Below are 22,774 nucleotides of genomic sequence, written 5' to 3'. Positions count from 1 at the left end.
TTTCTTTGACCCCTGGTCAGACACATCTGTGTACCCATGATGTGGATATAGGAGACTGTTTACCTGTCAAAAACAAAATATTCAGACAGTCTGACCAAGTCAAAGAAAACATCAAAGTGGAAGTCCACAAGATGCTGGAATTGGGAGTGATAGAGCACTCTGACAGTCCAAGGCTGGCCCAGTGGTCTTGGTCCCCAAACCTCACACCAAGGATGGCAAGAAAGAGATTAGGTTTTGTGTGGACTACAGAGCGTGCAAGTCTGTCACCAAGACAGATGCTCACCCCAGATGAACTGATTGATAAATTAGGTGCAGCAAAATTCTTAAGTACCTTTGACTTAACTGCAGGGTACTGGCAAATTAAAATGGCACCTGGAGCAAACGAGAAAACAGCACTCTCAACACCTGATGGGTGATGGGTATTATCAGTTTACTGTTATGCTTTTTGGCTTAAAGAATGCCCCTGCCACCTTCCAGAGGTTGGTGAACCAAGTCCTTGCTGGCTTGGAGTCCTTTAATGCAGTATATCTAGATGATATTGCTGTCTTTAGCTCCAACTGGCAGGATCACCTGGTCCACCTGAAGGTTTTGCAGGCCCTGCAAGCAGCAGGCCTCTCTATCAAGACATACAAATATCAGATAGGGCAGAGTACAGTGGTTTACTTGGGACACCGTGTAGGTGGAGGCCAAGTGCAGCCATTACAACCCATGATCCAGACAATTATGGACTGGGAAACTCCAAAAACCCAGACTCAAGTCAGGGCATTCCTTGGCTTGAATGGATACTACAGGAGGTTTGTGAAGGGATATGGATCCATATTGACTCCCCTCGCAGAACTCACCTCCAGGAAGATGCTCAAGAAGGTTAACTGGACCTTAGACTGTCAAAGGGCCTTTGAAACCCTAAACAAAGTTATGTGCTCAGCACCAGTTTTGAAAGCTCCAGATTATTCTAAGCAATTCATTGTGCAGACAGATGCCTCTGAACAGGGGATAGGAGCAGTCCTATTCCAAACCAATGATGATGGCCTTGACCATTCTGTTGCTTTTATTAGCAGGAGGTTACTCCCTAGGGAGCAGCCGTTGAGTGGGAGGCCTTTGCTGTGGTTTGGTCACTGAAAGATTTGAGACCATACCTGTTTGGTACTCACTTTATAGTTCGAACTGGCCACAGACCTCTCAGATGGCTCATGCAGATGAAAGGAGAGAACTCTAAACTGTTGAGGTGGTCCATATCCCTACAAGGAATGGATTTTGTAGTGGAACACAGACCTGTGACTGCCCATGCCAATGCAGATGGCCTTTCCAGGTTCTTTCACTTGGAAAATGAAGATTCTCTTGGGAAAGGTTAGTCTCATCTTCTTTCGTTTGGGGGGGGTTGTGTAGGAAAATACTACTGTTTTGCCTTTTATTGATGCCAGCTTTGATTGAAAGTGTGCTGGGACCCTGCTAACCAGGCCCCAGCACCAGTGTTCTTTCCCTAAAACTGTTCCTTTGTCTCCACAATTGGCACAGCCCTGGCACACAGATGTCCCTTATAAAAGGTAAGCCTGGTACCAAGGGCCCTGTGGCCTGGGAAGGTCTCTAAGGGATGCAGCATGTATTATGCCACCCTGGGGACCCCTCACTCAGCACATGCACCCTGCCTCACAGCTTGTGTGTGCTGGTGGGGAGAAAAAGACTAAGGCCCTCATTAAAACCGTGGCGGTAAATGCACCTACCGCCGTGCTGACGGCCACCAACATACCGTGCCTGCGGCGGTATTCCACTACGGGTATTATGACCCACACAGAGAATTCAGCCACTATACCGACATCCCCACAAGTCCGCCAGCCCAAAGGTCAGTGATAAACTGGCGATAGCAAAACCCACACCGTTACGCCAACAGGAATACGCCCACAGCATCACGACCCATGAATCACCGCAGCGGCCTTTCAACCGCGGTAAACCATTGGTGGTACACACCACTGCGCTCAAACTACACACACATTTACAAAACACCACCACATTTGGCAATTCAAACTACACACACCTGACACATATACACACACCACACCCACACACTCACACCACTATAAAACACACACCCACATTACCCACAACCCTTTCAATGAAAAACAAGATTGCTAACACAGAGAGACACAAGCCAGGAGCACCCACTCAATCTGAGCCACAGAACACCATCACCCATACACCATCCACGTACATCACAGCATACACCCCAACACCACCCCACACATCACCCCACACATCCTCACACACATCACTCACACCACATCCATGGCACCCTAAAGACACCCAACGTTTTCAGAGGAGGAGCAAGTCTTGGCAATAATGTATCCTGAGGGCCTCGCAGGAGTAGCAGGAGGACTGGACTCTGGTAAGTCAAATCTTTACTACTTTATCCCCCCACCCTACCTGCATGCCATCACAAACTCCTACCATCAGGACCCATACTCAGCGTCACCGGAGAGGAGGTGCCAGCTACATTCAGTCTGCCCCTGAAGAGGCCCACAGTGACGAAATCAGCTCTGCATGCCTCGATCAGGATGACCAACCTGGCCCATCCGAAACCTCTGGACAGTCGGTTCCCCTGCCACAGTCCCAACCCATCGCAGAGCCTCCCCCCTCAGGAAACACCAGCACAGCACCCAGCGGGCCCATGCCACTGTCCCCAGGACATGTCAATCAGCAGTGTGTCCACCACTGCAGGGACTCCAGGCAACCCCACAAACCCAGGACGATCAAGGACCTGGGGTCAGTAGCAGTGGGCACACAGTTCAGGGGACAGAGGCACAGGACAACAGGGAAGCTGGGAGGTCTGCTGTGCGACAGGGGGAGGACAGGCCCAGGGAACCCACTATCCACGAGGCACTCTCCAACATCCTGGGAGCATACCACCATTCCCATGAGACGATGGGCCAGATACTGGCAGGAGACCCAGCGGCTGCAGGAGGGACAGTACCTGGGGATCAAGGATGACCTAAAAACATCTACACCATCCTGGTCACCATTGCAGGGGTGCTGGCTGACATGGGCAAGACCATGAGGGAGGCAGTGGCACAACAACGGGTGCCTGACACTAGCTTCCACCTCTGCCGGCGCTAGTGGACTGGAGGCCCTGCCACAGGAACAACAGGCCATTCCCTGCAGAAGGAGAACCACCCCGCAAACGGTCCCTGCGATCCAGGCAGAAGCCAGAGAACATTGCCAAGACCCCTGCCAGGAAATAAGACTCTCCTGATTGTCACCCTGTCCACCTTGAACTGCCATTACTCCCCTTCCTATGCCCTGTGATACCAAGAGACTGGACTCTACCATGGACTTTCCTCCACCAGCAGCCCAGCCCATTGCACACCCCCCTCTACTTATGAGCAATTAAATAAACACCCTTGGAACAAATACTAATCTGGAGTCTGTCAAATGATTCACATATGTATTAGTATAACATTATCAAAGCATTGCAACTCAAATGTACAGTGAAATATACTTTGGAATGACCTTTGGTGGGCAGCAGTACACGTAGCAGGAGCCAGAGTGGAGCACAGAGATCTGAAAATAGAGATGCGAAAGGGTACAGTCAGTGGCCATAGACATAGGGAAACAGGCTGCCATGTACAAGGTCCAACAGAAAACTGAAATGTAAAGAGAACTTACAGTGTCTTACCTGTGTGTCACTGGAAGTACTGCTGAATTATATTGCTTCTGTTGTCAACATCTTCTTCCTCTGCCTCCTCTTCCTCACTGTCCACAGGCTCCACCGCTGCCACAAGACCATCTCCAGGCACATCCTCCTGCAGAAAAGGCACCTGGCGTCTCAAGGCCAGGTTGTGCAACATGCAACGTTGATCTGGCACACCTTCTTGGGTGAGTAGTACAGGGAGCCACCTGTCAGATGGAGGCACCGGAACCTGGCCTTCAGGAGGCCGAAGGTCCTTTCAATAATCCTCCTTGTACGCCCATGTGCCTCATTGTAACGTTCCTCTGCCCTTGTCCTGGCATTTCTCAATGGGGTCAGTAGCCATGAGAGGTTGGGGTAACCAGAGTCGCCTGCAAATATCGAGGGACAACTGTTAGACACACACTAACCCTTAGGGGCAACCCCATACCTAGACACCTACTCATAACTGTGTGGGGACCTTGGACTCACCTATTAGCCACACCCGGTGCCTCTGGAGTTGGCCCATCACATATGGGATGCTGCAATTCCTCAAGATAAAGGCGTAATGCACAGAGCCTGGATATTTGGCATTCACATAGGAGATGTACTGGTCCGCAAACACACCATCTGCACATTCATAGAGTGATAGCTTTTTCTATTCCTGAAAACGTGTTCATTTCTCTGGGGGGGGTGGGGGGGGGAGACAAATGCCACATGTGTACCATCAATGCCACCAATGATGTTGTGGATATGTCCCAGGGCATAAAAGTCAGCTTTCACTGTGGCCAAATCCTCCACCTGAGGGAACACGATGTAGCTGCGCATGTGTTTCAACAGGGCTGACAACACTCTGGTAAACACGTTGGAGAACATTGACTGCGACATCCCTGATGCCATGGCCACTGTTGTTTGTAAGGAACTACTAACCAGGAAATGGAGCACTGACAGAACCTGCACTAGAGGGGGGATACCTGTGGGCTGGCGGATAGCTGACATCAGGCCAGCTCCAATTGTGCACACAGTTCCTGCCGGCTTTCTCGACTGTTTCCAGGTGGTGCATGCTCTGGGGGTAGCCTGCCTCCTCCCTGCACTAGCAGCTCTGAAGAAATCTCCCGTGGGTCGACGGAATCTTCCCCCTGCTAACGCAGGCACCAAAAGACTGCATCACTGGTCCTCTGGGTCCCCTCTCATCCTGACGAGCGTGGTCCCTGGAACTCAGCAACTCTGTCCAAGTGACTCCCACAGTCCAGTGACCCTTCAGTCCAAGTTTGATAGAGGTAAGTCCTTTCCTCCCCACGCTAGACTGCTTTGCTGGGTACCGAGTGATTTGCAGCTGCTCCGGCTCATGTGCATCCTTCGTGCACAGCCAAACCTGGGTCCCCGACACTCCTTCCTGCAGTGCACAACCTTCTGAGTTGTCCTCCGACGTCGTGGGACTCCCTTTAGTGACTTTGCGTGGACTCCGGTTCACTTTCCTTCCAAGTGCCTGTTCAGGTACTTTTGCGTGTGCTGCCTGCTTCTGTGAGGGCTCCCTGAGTTGCTGGGCGCCCCCTCTGTCTCCTCCTCCAAGTGGCAACATCCTGGTCCCTCCTGGGCCACAGCAGCACCCAAAAACCTCTACCGTGACCCTTGCAGCGAGCAAGGCTTGTTTGCGGTCTTTCTGCGTGGGAACACCTCTGCAAGCTTCAACGCGACGTGGGACATCCATCCTCCAAAGGAGAAGTTCCTAGTCCTCTTCTTTTTTGCAGAACTCCAAGCTTCTTCCAACAGGTGGCAGTTTCCTTACACCCTCAGCTGGCATTTCCTGGGCTCCTGCCCACTCTCGACACTGTCGCGACTATTGGACTTGGTCCCCTTGTCTTACAGGTACTCAGGTCCAGAAATCCACTGTTGTGGCATTGCTGGTGTTTGTTCCACCTGCGGAATCCCCCTATCACGACTTCTGTGCTCTCTGGGGGTAGTAGGTGCACTTTACACCTACTTTTCAGGGTCTTGGGGTGGGCTATTTTTCTAACCCTCACTGTTTTCTTACAGTCCCAGCGACCCTCTACAAGCTCACATAGGTTTGGGGTCCATTCGTGGTTTGCATTCCACTTTTGGAGTATATGGTTTGTGTTGCCCCTATACCTATGTGCTCCTATTGCAATCTATTGTAATTCTACACTGTTTGCATTACTTTTCTTGCTATTACTTACCTAATTTTGGTTTGTGTACATATATCTTGTGTATATAACTTATCCTCATACTGAGGGTACTCACTGAGATACTTTTGGCATATTGTCATAAAAATAAAGTACCTTTATTTTTAGTACTTCTGTGTATTGTGTTTTCTTATGATCTTGTGCATATGACACCAGTGTTATAGTAGGAGCTTTACATGCCTCCTAGTTCAGCCTAAGCTGCTTTGCCATAGCTACCTTCTATCAGCCTAAGCTGCTAGAAACACCTCTTCTGCACTAATAAGGGATAACTGGACCTGGCACAAGGTGTAAGTACCTCTGGTACCCACTACAAGTCAGGCCAGCCTCCTACAGTACTTACCTGCAATTTTAATTCTGTGGTTCTTAAATAAATGAAGAAAATAATACTTTTCTATATATAAACCTATTGGCCTGGAGTTAAGTCATTGAGTGTGTGTTCTAAGTTATTGCCTGTGTGTGTACAACAAATGCTTAACACTACCATCTGATAAGCCTAACTGCTTGACCACACTACCACAAATAAAGCATTAGTATTATCTGTTATTGCCTCTGTCAAGCCTCTTGAGGAGCCCCTGGACTCTGTGCACACTATCTCTCACTTTGAGATAGAATATACAGAGCCAGCTTCCCACACACTCTTAACCCTCTCTCCTCATGCACAGTGGTGAACCTTTTATATAATGGATAGATACACTCAATTATTTTCTACAAGTTTGTCAATATAGAGGTCAAGTAGGTCCAAACCTCAAGAAGTAGGCTAGCCCCGTCAATGGGTATTTTCAAGAGGAAAGGGAGTATTGGATCTTGATACATATAGGAATTAATATTTATAAGGTAGTTGTCAACCTTTTGTCAAGTTATAACCATAGTTGTTGACCTAGTCTGCTTTACAATGCATCACTCCAGAATTTCCACCCTAAGAGCTCTCCTGCTCTATGGAACCCCCCAGAGAGTTTGCAACACCACATAGAAATATATTATATCATCCTCATTTTAGTCTTGAAAAGCTGGCAGGTCTGTTTATTGTGACAGATGCACTGTCAAACCAGTCTTAAAATAATAAAAGGGTGCTACACAGGGCTGGCAGGCACGATCTGATTTTAGAAAGTGCTAAACACACACACATTCAAGCAATGTATCTGTTTAGTTATCATTGTAGCACAAATGCTCTCTACGCACGTAACCTGGCTATTATATTTATTGTCATCAATACTTTTATTTTCCAGCCCTGATCGCCTCAATGATATGGGCCATAAAATACCAGACTCTGAAGTAGTGAAATTGATGCTAGTTTATTTTCAGAATAGCTCGTAGTTTTTAGGTCGAGCACGGAAGCAGTTTGACCTGTTCTAAGTATTGTGGGCTTTTGAGCACACCCACCCCACACCCATCACTTTCACTCAGTTGTTGGCTTGCCTTTCAAAAATCCCTTGATGTCATTGGTAATTGATTTACGTTTATCCCACCTTGGGCCGGTTTTATAACAGCCTTGCAGACTGACCCCGTTACATGGATAATTGCACGATTGCCGATATACTTCAGAGTGAGTGAACTATTTTTTTTCTTTTGCCTCTCCCCTTCGTACTCCATGTCAGCCATGGCCCTCACAGCGCTAACAGTGAAAACTCCATCCACGATATTGGAGCGCTGGTCACATTGTTCATACTGTTACCTAATCAGAGTCATTTGTTTTGGCTCTCTGCTTCACGCTCCATTGCTTTCCCAAAAACACTTATAATTGATAAATGCTTTACTAAAAAGCATGGAAATCCACAGTTCGCTCTCATGTTCACAGCGGGAGAGCCTACTACAATATGCACTGCACTCAGGAAAAGTCAACCCATAATGCTTTGCAAGAATTCTTTTTCAAAACATTTTGACCATAACTTAGCCTGTGGTGTTCCTAGGGCAATGAGACTGCCACCAAAACGTTCAGCATGACACACTCTTTCTGTTTGGGTTATCTTTGGGTCCCCACACTAGGTTAGTGGGGACCACAAAATAATACCCTTTCCCACCATTCAGTCTCTTTTTAAGCATTCTTATGGGTGGAACTTTTGTTTTACAGTTTGAAGTAGTTTGCTTCTCAAGGGCCTTAGTATGTCAGTCGACCTGCTAGGTTTGTAAAAGTGTAACCCTCTAGAGGCTAAATTTATGGTTGCACTATATTATTTTGTGCCATTCTATTTTCATGTAGTTGTGCCCTCTAAGGGAATAATTATATGGTTACACTACCATGTATCTTACAAATTATATTTTTATTGTGGTGTTCTCTAGGGGCTGTTCTGAGCATTACAGTCAACATATTACAACATTTGTTGCACTCGGTCATCCCATGATGCTTTGCATGGCATTCTTTTACAAATCATTTTTGCTCATAGCTCAGCCTGTGCTGGTCCTAGGACAAAGGGACCACCTTCAAAAACATTTCACCATAACCTACCCTTTCTGTCTAGATCATCTCTAGGTCCCCATACCAGGTTAGTGGGGACCCCAAAATTATAATCCCTCCCTCCATTCAGTGTCTTTTTAACCTCTCTCATTGCTGGAACTTTTTTTTTGCACTTAAGAATAGTTTGTGTTTTAAGGGTCTTGTTTGCAATATCATTGCAATAGGCTTGCTAGTTAGGAAAATGTGTACTGCACTATGCCCTCTAAGGGCTAAATATATGCTTGCACTGCACCGTTCCTTTTTCATGTGGTTTTGCTCTCTAGGGCTAACTGAATGGTTACATGACCACGTTTCTTACAAATGCTATTTTCTTTTTGGTGTGCTCTAGGGGCTGTTCTGAGTATTACAGTCTAATGCCAATTAGAACATTGGAATGTTGGCAGCTCCATTGAAAACAATGGAGTGCTCCGGGCTTTTATTGGCCAGTAAAAGCCCTGAGCGCCAACATTCCAATCTTTTTTGTTCACAGCAACAGCTGTGAACAAAGCCTCACGGAGCCTGAGGGGATTTTAATCCCCTCCGGTCCCGTGAAGCCTTTGTTTTATTTATGAGAACATTCTGCCCTCTAATGGCAGAATGTTCTAATGGCCTTAGAACCCATCATAGCAGGCTCTACTGGCTAATAAAGGCCCTCTCCCTTGTTAAAGGCCCTCGCCTTCGGCTCTTTAAGACAGGAGCGGGCCTTTAATAGCCGGTAGAGCCCGCTACGGCGGGTTCTAAGGCTATGTTTATTTTTTTAAACGTTTTTTTATTGGGTTTATAGGATAATTGTATATGTTGTATTAATCTCGCCTTATTGCAATTATGACCATGATTCAGGCCAACTTAACATCCTTATTACACCATAGTTTTTTGAACACTTCATATGTTTGGGTGACGCTTTTAGTTGATTTTTCTAGTTACACCGCCGTGGCTGTCTTGTTTTGGGAATTGTGTTAGCCAGCCAGGAACTCTGATGGTGGCGTGGTGAAAGTGGTATTATATCAGAATTAGCATTGCAGATTTAAATTAGGATGCTAAATGGCAACATTTACATTTGTGGCTACAAATAGAGGAAGAAAGTAAATGGAAGTGTTTTAGTTCTATGTAGGGCTACTGTAGTTATGTGGCAGGAAAATAACAAATTATGAGGCAGAATTAACCAATTTATGTGGCAAAAAACGTCCAGTTATAAATTTACAAGGCCACTAGCTCTAAGTCAAGCAAATGTGAGACCCGTTGTATTGCAAATGCTTGTTTAGCTAGTATGTGTGTGACCGTTTAGGAAACGTGTGTTTCTTGCAGTTTTTGACTCGTTGCTCATGCTTGCTCGTGGCAGCTCGATCAGCGGTCTCTAAATGGTTTTCTGTGGCTGTTTTTATCTCAGTTTCAACCCTCGCCGGCAAGAATGATTACCCAGCTAATGGCCTTCAGTGAATTCCAGCGGGACGTTCGACTTTGGTAAGCAAATTGGAGGTCCGTAAATAGGACAGAAAAGTCCGTATGTTCGTTAAAATTGTGAACGATAAGCGCATGGCTTGTTAGATAGGTAAATACAACTGCCTAAAGACGGCGTCCACTCTGATAATCGATAGAGAATTGCCATTCTAGTCTTTCTGTAGTCTTTGCCAGAATGCTCTGTCGGTACAAGAAGCGCTGTGCAGCCCAACACTTGCTGAGTTCACATTCTAGTCTTTGTGTTTTCACTCCACAGAAGAGCTCCAGGGGTACAGGAAGTACAGAACCGCCCTTCAGGACTGGCAGGTCTATGCTCCACTGTACAGTAGGCAGGCCGGAAGTATGCTTTTAGGCCCGAGCTATTCTTAACCGCTCTGACGCCGTCTGCTTTGATTAGCATCAGGGTAATCGCGCTCCTTTAGTTAGGGAAGTTGCGCTGTTTACGTACAAGAGCTGAGCCCGCCTACGAGCGGGGTTCAAATGGCTACAGTGTAGAAGCGTAGTTCAGCTCCGAAGCCTGATCGAAAGAACCAGCTGATCCAAGGGATAGAGTCGACTTTGGTAGTTAAGTACTTGCCAGATCAGCAGTGCTTGAGTGTCACCGTACGAAACCCGTGTCTTATCTAGACGAAGCCCCCAGCGAATTACTGTGATCTGCAGCTTCCTCCTGGCCTGGGCTCTCTCCGGAGTTTGTGCAGAGGGTCCACACCATGACAGAAGGGGAGGACGAGGCCTCTCAGGGGCAGCAGGAACTGGAAACAGAACGACGCTTCCAAGAACTGTGCAGTACTCTGAACATGGACGAACGGGCCAAGAGCGAAGCCTGGGACAACTATCAGAGCATGAGCAAGAACTACACCTTGGAAGTAAGTAGCACTGGGGTAAACTAAAGCTTTTTGTGATAGCTGTGTACTGGGTACATTATTCTGTGAAGCTTACTCTAATGCATTTTGAATAGGGGATTATGTGGGTTCCATGGGGTGTTGTGCTAGGATGCACATTGGCACAGTGTCTTAGAATCAGTGGATTACATTTTGATGGTAACACTGGGGCGTTGAATATGTGAATGGACTGTGCCACCGCGTTGGGGATTGTATTGCAGGAGGAATGAGCTCAGGAACAGTGCTGTATCTAAGGAGACTGGTGCTGCGCTTTGGGCGGCAGCAGACACAATGGTGGAGAGACAAATAGTTACGTTTCACAGAAAGCAGTTGTTCCTGTAAGTCAACACACAATGGTGCAGTGCCTCTGTATCTGGGCAGTGCAGTGTCAGGGGAGCAGATGCCTGTATCTTAGGTTGCACATGGAACTCTCGGGGTTCCAGCGGGTGCTGTGTCTGGGTATGGATGCAGGGGTCCCTGAGGATGCAGAAATGTGAGTCCCTGACTGACCAATTGGTACTGTAGTTACTGATTCACGGGGTACATGCAGCTGTTTAGGATGCCGTCCGTGGGATGTGTGGATTTTCTTAGGAATGTGTGCATGTGTGTTTGAAAAGTGTTTTTAAGTGAGGTTCTGAACTCATAAAACTGCACCACAAAATGTCAACCGTAACGACAGCCTGAAACCTAGGTCCTAGGGTTGCTAGGGGACCTAGTTACGTACTGCAAGTTTGATGCTGCTGTGTCACAAGGAGACATTTTTCTGGGCCGGAAGTGGGTGCGTTAGCTTAGGTGGATGATTTTCTCATGGAAGAGATATTGCTTCCATGGATATGGATCGGTGCAGCAGGAAAGAGGGGGAAGGGCAGCTGTTGCTATGGGGATGACTGATGCCAAACGTGTTCGTATGCAACAGGAATGACAACTTGAAAGTGACATAGCCGGAATGCAAGAGTCTGTAATTGTATATGGATTGAAGCCGCAGAATTCCCTGAATATATAAAGAAGACTTTCTGGTGGGTGAAAAAGTCGATTGAGTAATTGTTTTGCCTGTAAATTTAAAGTTGGCATCCAAAGCGCCTGTCGGTACTATTTAAAACCTTTTATAGCCCTTTTCAAACGGTTCTGTTCACACTACAAATAACTAAAGTTGCACGGTATATTAATTTAATTAAACATTCCTTTTGCAAATGGATTCAGTTCTTAAATTGTGCCCCAGCAGCAAAGCAAATATACATGTCTCTCTGCGTAGTGCGTGGTGAAATGTAAAGTCTTCTGGTATATTTGAGGTCTGAAAAGGTTTTTGACCGCTGGTTCATAAGTATTTTTTTTTTATACCTGGTTGAAATTTGAGTCGAACACGTAATAATGGGCTTCACTGGATCCCCTTTTTGGCATGCGGATTTGTGGTTAGCACAAATCAGAAATATCAACAGAAATCAATAAGCCATTAAGCAGTTCTAAGATATAAATTACATTTTCTTTTTGGCAGTTCATAATATGTCCCAAAGCAGTATGCAGCCATCTAGCATAGTAAAAGCTGTTAGTAATTGATCAGCTGGAATTCCCAAAATGGTTCAGTTAGGTTGTACACACTGACATTTTGTCTGCATAAATAATGAATGTAGGCTGGAATTTTATGCATGCCTTGTGCACAATATACCTTGCGTGCATTATGTTACAAACAAGTATGTGAAGGTGAATTTCTAATTAAGGCATTAATTATTTCAGTAAACATGAAAACACAAAAATTATTACCCCTCCGAATCGTTTGTAACGAAAGAAGGTGTTTTTAAGTCTGTCTGCAGACACTTTTAACATATACTGACCCATGTCATTAGTACTTCTAACAAGTAAAATATTTTAATTGTTGGTTTATGACAGTGGTTTAAACTAATTGAAGCATTAATTCAATTACTTTGTTGCATTAGATATCCTAGGTGTGACAAGTGTGAAACCTGTGCTCAATGTGCCATAGGACTCAATCTATATCTCAGTGATGAGGCTAGGTAGGGCGAAACAGGTCTGGGGTTGCTTATGCTCCCATATGGATGGGATCTGACTGGCAGGGGTCTGGACTACTCCTGTGGAAGCCAAACCAAGACTGAGTGCATGTGAGTGGTCCCTTTCTAGAGTGGCATAGTAGTAAAAAAGCATTGAACTAGAATGCGGCTCAAGCATTCACCAGGGGTTGACATCAATTCAAGCAGTTCTTCCCAGCAATGATTTATAGCTGTTTTATTTAGGAAATGGAAGTTGTTTTGCTGCCACAAGCATCAGAATCTAGGCAACTTTTGTGCACTATTAGTTAACAAAGTTATTGGAATTAGCGTAACACTTCTTGACAGTTACCTTCTGCAATCCCAGTATATTAACAAGCACTGTCAATGCCTGTAGGTCGCACCTTTTGAATACAGGGAGCAGGCACATTTGGTTTCCCAATGTCTTCTATTTACCCCAGGTAGCCGCCAGGCATCTTGAAGCAAGCATGGTGGCCATCTTATAATTGTTTTTCTTATGCTTTATTACTAAGGGTCGCTTTTTTCCGTTTTTGCTGATTTTTACAAATAAATGCAGACTGAAAACTTATTTATTTTCCTGCCTGATAATTTCATTTCAGATGTAAATAAAAGCAAGACCTTAGGTTGTTTTTGAGTGATTCCAAATGACTGTCAGACCAACAGCTGTGCAGATTGACTGCTTAATGGAATACAAAATAAAAAAATAGTAATAAGGTATAAACTACAGCAGAGATGCACAAGGTTGACCCCACAGTTTTCATGTAAGGTATTGATTTATCATCTGTGGATTTTCATATCATTGAAACCTGTAAGAATGTACATTTATTTATTAGATAAATACATGTGGAAATGTACTTGTTTTAGTTTCATATTTTCACAAAGCCCCAAATAAATATTGATAAATACAGAGAGCATTAGTAAACTACAAATATGGAAAAATACAGGCGAAAATGTGACAGAATGAATAACATAAAACCGGGAGCCCTATTTATGATGAATGAGCCACGTTTCTTCAAGCAAAAAAAAAGACAAAATTCTGCCTAGTAGAAAAAGGAGTCGGGCACAATCACATTTGCCATCCCTATTGTATAATATTATTTTCAAGTATCTGAAATACGTTTGTCCGGTTGTTAATGGGATGTAATCCCATTCTCTGTTACATACTGATAATGCTGTTTTTGTTGTGAGCACCGAAAGCAGCAGCAATCAGTGGAAGGGAAATATTTACATGCAGAACTTAGAATTTTAACTGCATATTTAAATACCAATCATGCTTGTCCGAATTGTGACACGTAATTTCTTTTAAACTGAACAAACCTGGTTGTTTGTTTAATTTTGCAGGGGGATGCTCTTCATTGGCTTGTGTGTGCACTGTATGTGGCTTGCAGAAAATCAGTACCTACCATAAGCAAGGGAACTGTGGAAGGAAACTACGTATCACTGACCAGAATATTGCGCTGTTCCGGGCAAAGGTATGTTTTTATTGCACATCAGGGCTGTGATTGTTTTACAGTGAGCCGGTGGATCTGTTGAATAAACAAAGCAACATAGAAGAATTTAAATGCATCAGAACATTGTTTTCAGTGAGCAAAAAAAGTGAAACATGGGGAACATATGTTAAAAGATACACCATCATACTAGTGATGTTAGCTTCTGCTGGATCCTCTTAATACAAATATGTTTGAAATGAGAGGCTAGATAGTCTCAATATTTAACTTCAATAACAGCCTCTTAATATTACCAATCAGTGAATACTTTAGTTTAAGGCATAATCATTGAAACAGGCTTTTTTAAAACCTTCTGATCTACAATTTGCCCAACCTTTAGTTTTTATTTAAACTCCTCATTCATCTTCAGTCTGAGTTGTATTTATACACCTCATATGTTTTTAGTCTTGCAATTTATTATCCTATCTCTAAATCTTATCATTAGGATACTCTGAGCGGAAGGGGGCAGACCCCGTAGACACATTCGTCAAGAAGTATTGCCCGTATATTACCTCTTTGTTCCGCATGACATGACAGAAGACTAAATAGGTAGCATACGGGCGAGACATCTTGAGGAAGGTGTGACTGCAGGGTCCACCCTCCTCAGAGTATCCACGTCAAAAGAAAATACCGCACTATAAATAATCAGACAAAGCGATAGAAGAAATCGTAAGTTATGAGCTACTGCACCTGTACTGCATGTCTTCGCATGTTTGTGGTCACCGATTCGGAATGACACTCTAGTGACAGGGACATCTTGGTCCTGAAGGAAGCCATACTGACCCGGTGAGGACTTTATTAGATGGCTGAAACATGTAGAGTAGGATGCGGGAGATCATCACCATCTCATATCCAATCCACCTATGTTTTTAATCTTACCCAGGGTTTCATTTATTAAAATTGTCTTGAGTGGTAGGTAATATTCAGTTCGTTTCAATCCAATGATCTGTGCAAAACTCAGAAAAAACCCAGGCTCTGCTGTAATTCAGGTTGCAGCAGACCCAAATGCGCCAGGTGTCTCAGGTGGGAACCCTATGATAAAGCATGCCACTAACTAGTATTAGTGGGTGAGGGTTATTTTAGAATCGTAAAAGGTTTCCCAGCTCATGTGAGTGAGGGGCATCTCAAGGTGTTTTGAACCATGCAACTTTAGCCACGACGTCCCCTGGCAAATATGACAACATCAGAAGATATTATTAAGTGCCATCAGGCACACTGATGTTTCTGTTTGTCTTCACCTTATCAACGCAGGTCCATAACATGCTTGGTGCTTCATATACAAAATTTCTCAGCATTTAAAAAAAATCTAGGTTATATGTCTCCTAAAAATTTCAAAGTTAAAATCCTGAAAAAGATGCCTTAAGAAAATGGCCAAGGTGGATCCATTGGGCATTTGTATGTTGATATATTGACTGCAAAAAGTAATTGCATAGTCCCTATATTAGATAAGTCTCCTCCTGTTGGGGATAAGGGTCGTAATTCAGACTTTTCTTCTTTGATCTTATACCCGAATATTCTGCCATATTTTTTCGAGTATCCTTAGCTGTAAATGCAACAGTATTACTTGGTCTCATAAGAAGAAGAAACCATTGTCTGCAAATAGGAATATCTTATTCTCGATTTATCCAAAGGGGATACCTCCAACTGTACCCTTCACTCCAAAACCTCAATAACCATTTTAATAACAGTGGAGCTGGCGGGAGGTACTGCCTTGCCTCTTTAGCCCATTTTAGTTTACTTAAAGATGCCCCAACTGCTATAACTCTACCCTTACGACATGAATAGATCGCAAGCACCATTTTCTTTTTAAAGGGACCCAGAAACCAAACTTGTTCATAATCCTTGCTAATAAGTGACTACTTTACTCTGAACACTTTCTCAGCGTCTAATGCCAGAAGTGCTGTTTTAACATTCTTTTGTTTTGCTTTTTAGACAGGGTGAGCTGGCCTTCAAATGTTAGCAAATGTCTGCTTTCTCAGGACAAATCATGCTTGATCTTTGTGTATAAGGGAGGGAAGCAGTAAGTGATTGCCTGTTTGCCAAGATTGTCATGTAAATCTGCACATCTGTGTTAAGTAGTGTAACAGGTATCTTGTGAGCATTGGGAAAAATCCTTTCCGTCCTTTAGAAGAACAATGATAATAAAAATAAAGGATAATGTCCTTTTAGCAAACATTAAAATACTAAAAACATTTAATATAAAGGTTTTGTAATAAAAGTACTGATTTAATCAACTGCACTATGATGAAACGCCAAGTCAGCCGAGCTAGGGTTTAAACACCTTTTCACAGGCACAACAGCAATTTAGTTGAAGATAAACTTATCTTTAATATTCTCCTTTGCCAATAGGGGCAATCCACAGATATCCATGCCTATGTTAAATTACTTTGATTAAAAAATAAGCATTGACTTTGATAAAAAAATAAGCATTGACAGCACCAATGTTTACCTTATAATTGGCCATGCCTCTTCATCAGCTGCTAAATTAGTCTGTGGAATTGAGAATGGACCAGTGGCTGAATGCAAGAATGAGTTAATGGTTAGATGAATGGATTCATGAGTGCGAGGGTAAGTGAATTATTGTATGGATGAGGCTTTGCCAGTGCCTGATTATGTTGATGCTACTAATGTAAATTGTGGAGTAAAGTGCTATATAAAATAAACCATTAATAGGTACAGTGCTCAAAGGGACCACTTGTAGCTTAAGATTATTCTCCGGTAGCCGCGCTTTACACTGCCCACCGGAAAAGGAATTAAAACAAAAGTAGTTTTTAGGGTTACACCACTTAACTATGTCACTCTTGGTCAGCCCCTCCGCCCTTTCCCTTTCTCTCTGGGACCTGAGGAATTCCAGAAATGTGAACTCTGGGCTCTAAAACAACAATTGGGAGGAGAGCAGTAAATCTTTACTGTGCACGACTCAGGGAGCTTAAGCAGGAAAAATGCATAACAACATCTAAAAGCTTTGTTGATGCAGCTTTTGCTAACAGCACTAGGCTGCATGCATGAAACACGAATATGCTGTCGGGTGACGCACACTGTATACAGTCGTTTCATTTCCTTTCGGCTATTTAATTTCTGAAGATGAAGGTGGACACACATAACCCAATGGCTTACATTGATTGTCAAGGACAATGTTACTAAAACAAACAACGTTTAAAAAAAATCTTGTGCTATATATCCCTGCTATACTTAAGTGCTATAAATAACAGATAATACTGTTACGAAATGCAGGGTTCTCAAGTCACAAAGTTCAGAAGGATGGAAGGCTGAGTCTTCCTTCCCAGGAGCTTAACTCAAAATATCCATCAGACCTCATTTTGTCAGCAGCGAGCAGTGAACTCGCTGCATCATCACAGTGCACACAGAAAGCCTATGTCCGGCCACGGATCCCCTGTTACAGATTATGGCTGCAGCGGGGCCTTTCACATGCCCGTACTAGTGCATTAGTTACCCAGCGTCGCCCCCTGAACCCTTTAAAAGCCAGTCCTTTCAACTATAGCTTTCGGGCACCACAGTGTTCTGGCTTTCATTAAAATTGTGCAGCCACGGTAAATTCATATTAGCAAACCTGCCATTCTTACAGGCGGATCCCACCCAGTAATCTGAATAAAATTAGGATGGTACCAAATGGTGAAAGGGCCGAGTCACACTCTAATGCAAGGATAAGGCCTGCGGATCCCCCGGCTAGGGAATAATTGCTTTTTGAATGCTCAGAAAATGTGACGAAATAAGAATAAGATTCACAGGGCTGAAAGCGCTGGGAGTGACTGAAAACAAAGAATGCCTGTGTTAAGTACTCAAAGCAAACCAAAAAAGCAATTCTAAAAAACATCCTAAAATGGCAGCTTGGGATGAATGCTAGTACTTAGTTCTTGCTCTTGTTGAGGGATAAACACAGCAAAAGACATGATGCATGCATGCCATGGACAAATGGGGAGAAAGAATAGGAGAATGAAGATGGAGCCAGCAAATGGTAAGCTTATGGGCAGGCTTAAGCCCACAAAGTATATACAGCATGTCTCTTCGAGAAAGCACATGCGCTCTCTAGAGCCGAGACCTAAAAAGGAGTGGTAGGTATCTTAATTTTAACAGTTGTCAAAAATCACATCTTCACCCTATCTTTCAGGCCTAGTATGGCTTCAAACTGTCGTAGGATTCCCATTGTAAGAACAAGACTGCTGGATTAGGGGCTGCAGCACCACTGTTTGTGGGGGACTGAGTCAATCCCACATTTTCTTGGAAGCTATCGGCCCAATGCTTTGGAAAGCTAGCAGCACCTCACCAAAACCGGAGGAAAAGGTGATTTGTGTCAGCCTAAAACATGACACAATGGCTTCTCAGGGGAAGTCGTGGTCTACAAGTCTAACCCCTTTCTCTCGTTAGCAAGAAGGGCTCATACTCACACATAGGTCAAAAAAAGAGATGCAGGATGGTTTTCAATACATTTATTGAAAAAACTACAATCTACGACAAAATATATTAGCTGCAATTATTAGGGCAATAAGGCATAACAGTATTAGAATGGTGGTTGAGAAGAAAATAAACAGTCCCAATATATTGCAATAACATACATAGATGAATTCTACCTAACCCCTAACTCCTAAGCGAGAGCATAGAAATGATAGCCCAATCTGTCCATGAGAGGAACACCCACCCCAGTCCCTGAAAAATAGGGGTCTGCCTGCCATCTCCAGGGGTCGACTGTAGAGACATGGCAGAGGTCAGCAATGAAATAGCATACAGCGTGGACGGAATCCTGGTTGGAATGTCCTCCATGTTGTCCCTTGGCCTATACAGCGTTTTTTTAAATATAAAAAACATATTTTTGTTCCGTGAAAAAGGCCTGAAGTGTCAGACTGTTTACATACTTGTGTGGCGACAATTGCTAGCTGGATTATCTTGTACTTCTTCTTGTCAACCTTGGGCAGTGGTACATGGTGAAATGTCATGCACATAATAATAATAATAACAATGCCTTTTCAGAATCACAAAGTTACAACTGATTAGTAAATTAAAACATTCCTGCTGAAAGCAGGCTAACTAAAATTGAATAAAATGGAACACATGAAATCAGAGCATATATGTAGGTAAAAGGGCACAGGCCACAGGCCTAAGCTAAAATATGTGTGCCTAAGCAGAGTGTAGAATGAACTCACAACAAAACACTTGTTTAGCTTTCTGTTTGATTAACAAAAAATGCACATGCTTTATCTATTTCTTCATAAGCTTTTCTTTTGAGGGTCAGGAACTGCACTTCTGATTTATTAACTAATAAAGCGTTCAGTTGTTCCTGTATAGTGTTCACCCTTTTAACTCTGTTTTGAGTTTTGATTGTACCAAAGTTTTATCTCACTTTTCTGTGGTTGCTAATGTTATCAAATGTCTCCTGAACACCACCTTCATGACATCCCACAGCTTTGCTTTACGTGTCTCAGATGTCATTGTATAGCATGTCATTATCTATAACCTTAGGCATCTCAACTCTGTTAGCCGCATCTTATAAAATATATCTGCCCAGTCTCCATTGATTCTCTCTTTTAAACTCTCCCACCTGTCCACCATTAGCCATACTGAGGCATAATCTGTCAATTTGATACTGCCTATCTCTGTGTCTCTTACCATAATGTTGATGCTGGCTTATTTACATTATGCCCTTGGGCTGTATACTTTGTCAGAAGGGGACAGCTCATACCCTTTGGCCCTCCTTCTGAAGAATGTTCTTTAATGATTACAATGGTGTGAAAAGGAGCAGAAACTTTGGAGTTGATCTTGCCCACAGCAGAGTCAAAAGCTATCTCGCTTAATTGCAGGTCCTTTACCCCTTAATAATGCTTTCTGGAATCTGTTCTGGCTGCACAAGAGAATCCCTTTATGGGCCCAGCAGTCAATAGACTCCTGATAGGGTTGAAAAAAGCCCTCTAGACTAAGCACCGTAAAGTCTTCACATTTTTCAGTTCACCCCCTTGGCAGGCAAAAGCTTGCTGCTTCCTGGGCTGCTATGTTCACACCTTGTGGAAATAGACAAAGCATAGTCATCAACTAATAAGACCACATGAAAAAGCCATTTTCGGATCTGGGTAATGATGATTTGTATTCCACCAAACGTCCTGAAGCAGAGCCTGGATTCTGTCAACACTATAGATTGATCCACGGGCATAGCAATCAAGCTGCACCATCTTGCTTGAATGTGTTCTTCTGGCTTTTAGGGAGATGTAAAAGCAAGATTCAGTCATGCTGCACTTTATAAAATAATTGTAAAAGACAATATTGAGTATGCCTTTCCAAATGTAGACTTTTGCTTTCGTATATTTTTAACATTAATGGTCAAAAATTGATCAGCTGAACGTTCATTTTCTCAGTTGAAGTATATTAAAAATACCAACAAAACAACCAAGCAGGCTGGATGCCTTATCTCTACTAAGTATGTAAACAGATGCATTACTTAAGATTAGTTTTGAGGATCTGATCAAAGACTTTGCATTTAGAAAAAGTAGGAGAAAACTTTTCAAATGTGAATAAAGTGGAAGTACACACAAATAAACATTATTTTCCATCTTACTGTAAGTTTTGTTTCATTTCGAAACATAACATTTTATTTTACAGTTTATATTTTGAATTAGATATATTTGGCACTAAAATCTGTTAAGTGCTTGGGGCCTGTAAGGGTCTTAGGGCCATAGGTACGAAAGCTTTTTCCCATAGACACAGAATGGGTAAAATCCTTTCGTACATCTGGCCATTAATCCGGCCCGGGGGTAACATTTCATTCCTCTGCTCACTCCTGATCTCCTCTGCACTCACAACAAGCCCTTGTCATGTGGACTTCCAGGGGTGGCTATTTCCCCAAAGCAGTGGAGTAAGATTTGGAGAGATATGCCTAGATTCCATCACTCAATGGGAATACGAGAGACATGCTATAAAATACTTTATGGTTGGTATTTGTACCCTACGAAACGTAAAAGATTTACCCAACCGCGTCTGATTTGTGTTGGAGGGGCTGTGGGCTACTAAGGGACTTTAAAGACATCTGATGGGGCTGCCCCATTATTACACCATTTTGGTCTGAGATTTAGGCCCAGATCAAGATAATCTTCGGATATCCCCTTCCACATACCCTGGGGTTTGCCCTATTGGTGCTCTCTGACGAAACACTCTAGCACCAAACCTCTAGCGATCGCTGCATCTTATGGCTATGCTTGGAGGCAGCTAAGACTGCTCTGGCAGCAAAACAAAAGCAGGTGGTGCACTGCAAGGAAAACAAATCATTAAATATAGTGAACAAGCAGTCCAATACTCCAGTAGTAGAGACAAGTCAAATCCTCCATTTGATTATTTTAATTCCACACAATTATCATGTTCATATTGCAGCACGTAGTGCAAACAAATAACAGCCAACGCGTTTCACCCATCAACAAAGGGGCCTCTTCAGGGTTGTAATGCAATATAGAACAGAAGCGTATGACATATGAGAAAGGTAATAGTTACATGTTACCAATCATGATAATACACCGGTCCAACACTGAGTGAATCACTGTTAGCAGTTTGGTGGGATGCACTGGACGTGCATTGAAAGTGCAAAAGTAGTATCATATCGGTGACAAAGGAAGTGAATGGCAAGAATCAAAAAGAAAAATCGCAAAATCTGACAGAGAAAATGTGACGAAAAATAGAGGTAGATAAATCAATGCTGTACAGGCAAAGAGACCAAAAAACTCCACCCAGTGCCGAACTATTCTAAAAATCAAGAGCCAGATGAGTGAAGTGATGGTGTAATTAAATAAATACAAGTGTCACAGAATAATATATATATATGCGGAAGACAGGAACTACCACCATAAGTGAGAAGCAAATAAGTTAAGCGTACCGGGATGATATCCAGTCAGTCATAAAAATCAATAGTAGTAGGGCAAGAAGAAAACTGCCTAATAAAGAAAAACAATAAAGGATATATTTTAAAAATATATATAATAGGCAAGAGGTCAGTGCACCCTAGGTGTAAAGACAAGAAACCCCAAGTAACTCTGCAATCACATAGCGGCGAGCACAATAAGAAGAGAAGGGAAATTATCTTACCAAAAATAGTAGATGGTGAAAATTAGTCAAGATCCATCATGAGTAAAGCGGTCCAAACAACCATTATAAAGTAAAGAGGTCGATACATCCTATGTATAAAAGAAAAAACCCTAAATAAAACTGCCATAACGCGGTAATAAACACCTCGAAATAAAAGTAAAAACATGAGATATCTTACCAAAAAGAAGAAAAGTGTTGAACCAAGTGAGACAGTTCAAGTCCGTAATTAGTAATACGGTCCGAGCGACCGTTGTCTCGTATGAAGGTCGAGCCGGTAGATGTGAAGCGCAGGTCCCGGTACTTAGTAAAAGGGAGAAGCCTCCCGCGGGAGTAGCGTTTTAAAAGATAAACGGAAGCCGGAAGTCCGGGTAAAAAAAAAAAATATAATTGGGAAATAGAAGAAGGACATAAAGGACGGCGGCCATCTTGGGTGTATTCAGAGCATAGGTATTGTCACAAATTCAAGTAGAGGACGAGAAATAAAAAACGAACAAAACAACGTCGGCCATCTTAAATGTATCAAGATGAATTACATAGGAGCACCGAAGTGCCAGGACA

The 22,774-nt window shown here is 43.3% G+C and overlaps 1 protein-coding gene across 1 annotated transcript in view; it reads left to right on the top strand.

Moving 5' to 3' along the window:
* The first annotated feature begins 10,201 nt into the window (after positions 1-10,201).
* Positions 10,202-22,774, top strand: part of RBL2 (RB transcriptional corepressor like 2) — a 533,156-nt gene continuing 520,583 nt past the window's right edge. The window contains exons 1-2 of the mRNA XM_069216335.1: positions 10,202-10,617; positions 13,995-14,125. Coding sequence (XP_069072436.1) covers positions 10,462-10,617; positions 13,995-14,125 — 287 coding nt within the window. The 5' untranslated portion in view covers positions 10,202-10,461. The remainder of the gene's footprint in view (positions 10,618-13,994; positions 14,126-22,774) is intronic.

This window comes from Pleurodeles waltl, chromosome 12 (genome assembly GCF_031143425.1).
Source record: "Pleurodeles waltl isolate 20211129_DDA chromosome 12, aPleWal1.hap1.20221129, whole genome shotgun sequence".
Taxonomy (NCBI): domain Eukaryota; kingdom Metazoa; phylum Chordata; class Amphibia; order Caudata; family Salamandridae; genus Pleurodeles; species Pleurodeles waltl.
Note: the sequence above shows the minus strand (reverse complement) of the source record. Positions and strands in the feature narration are given on the sequence as shown.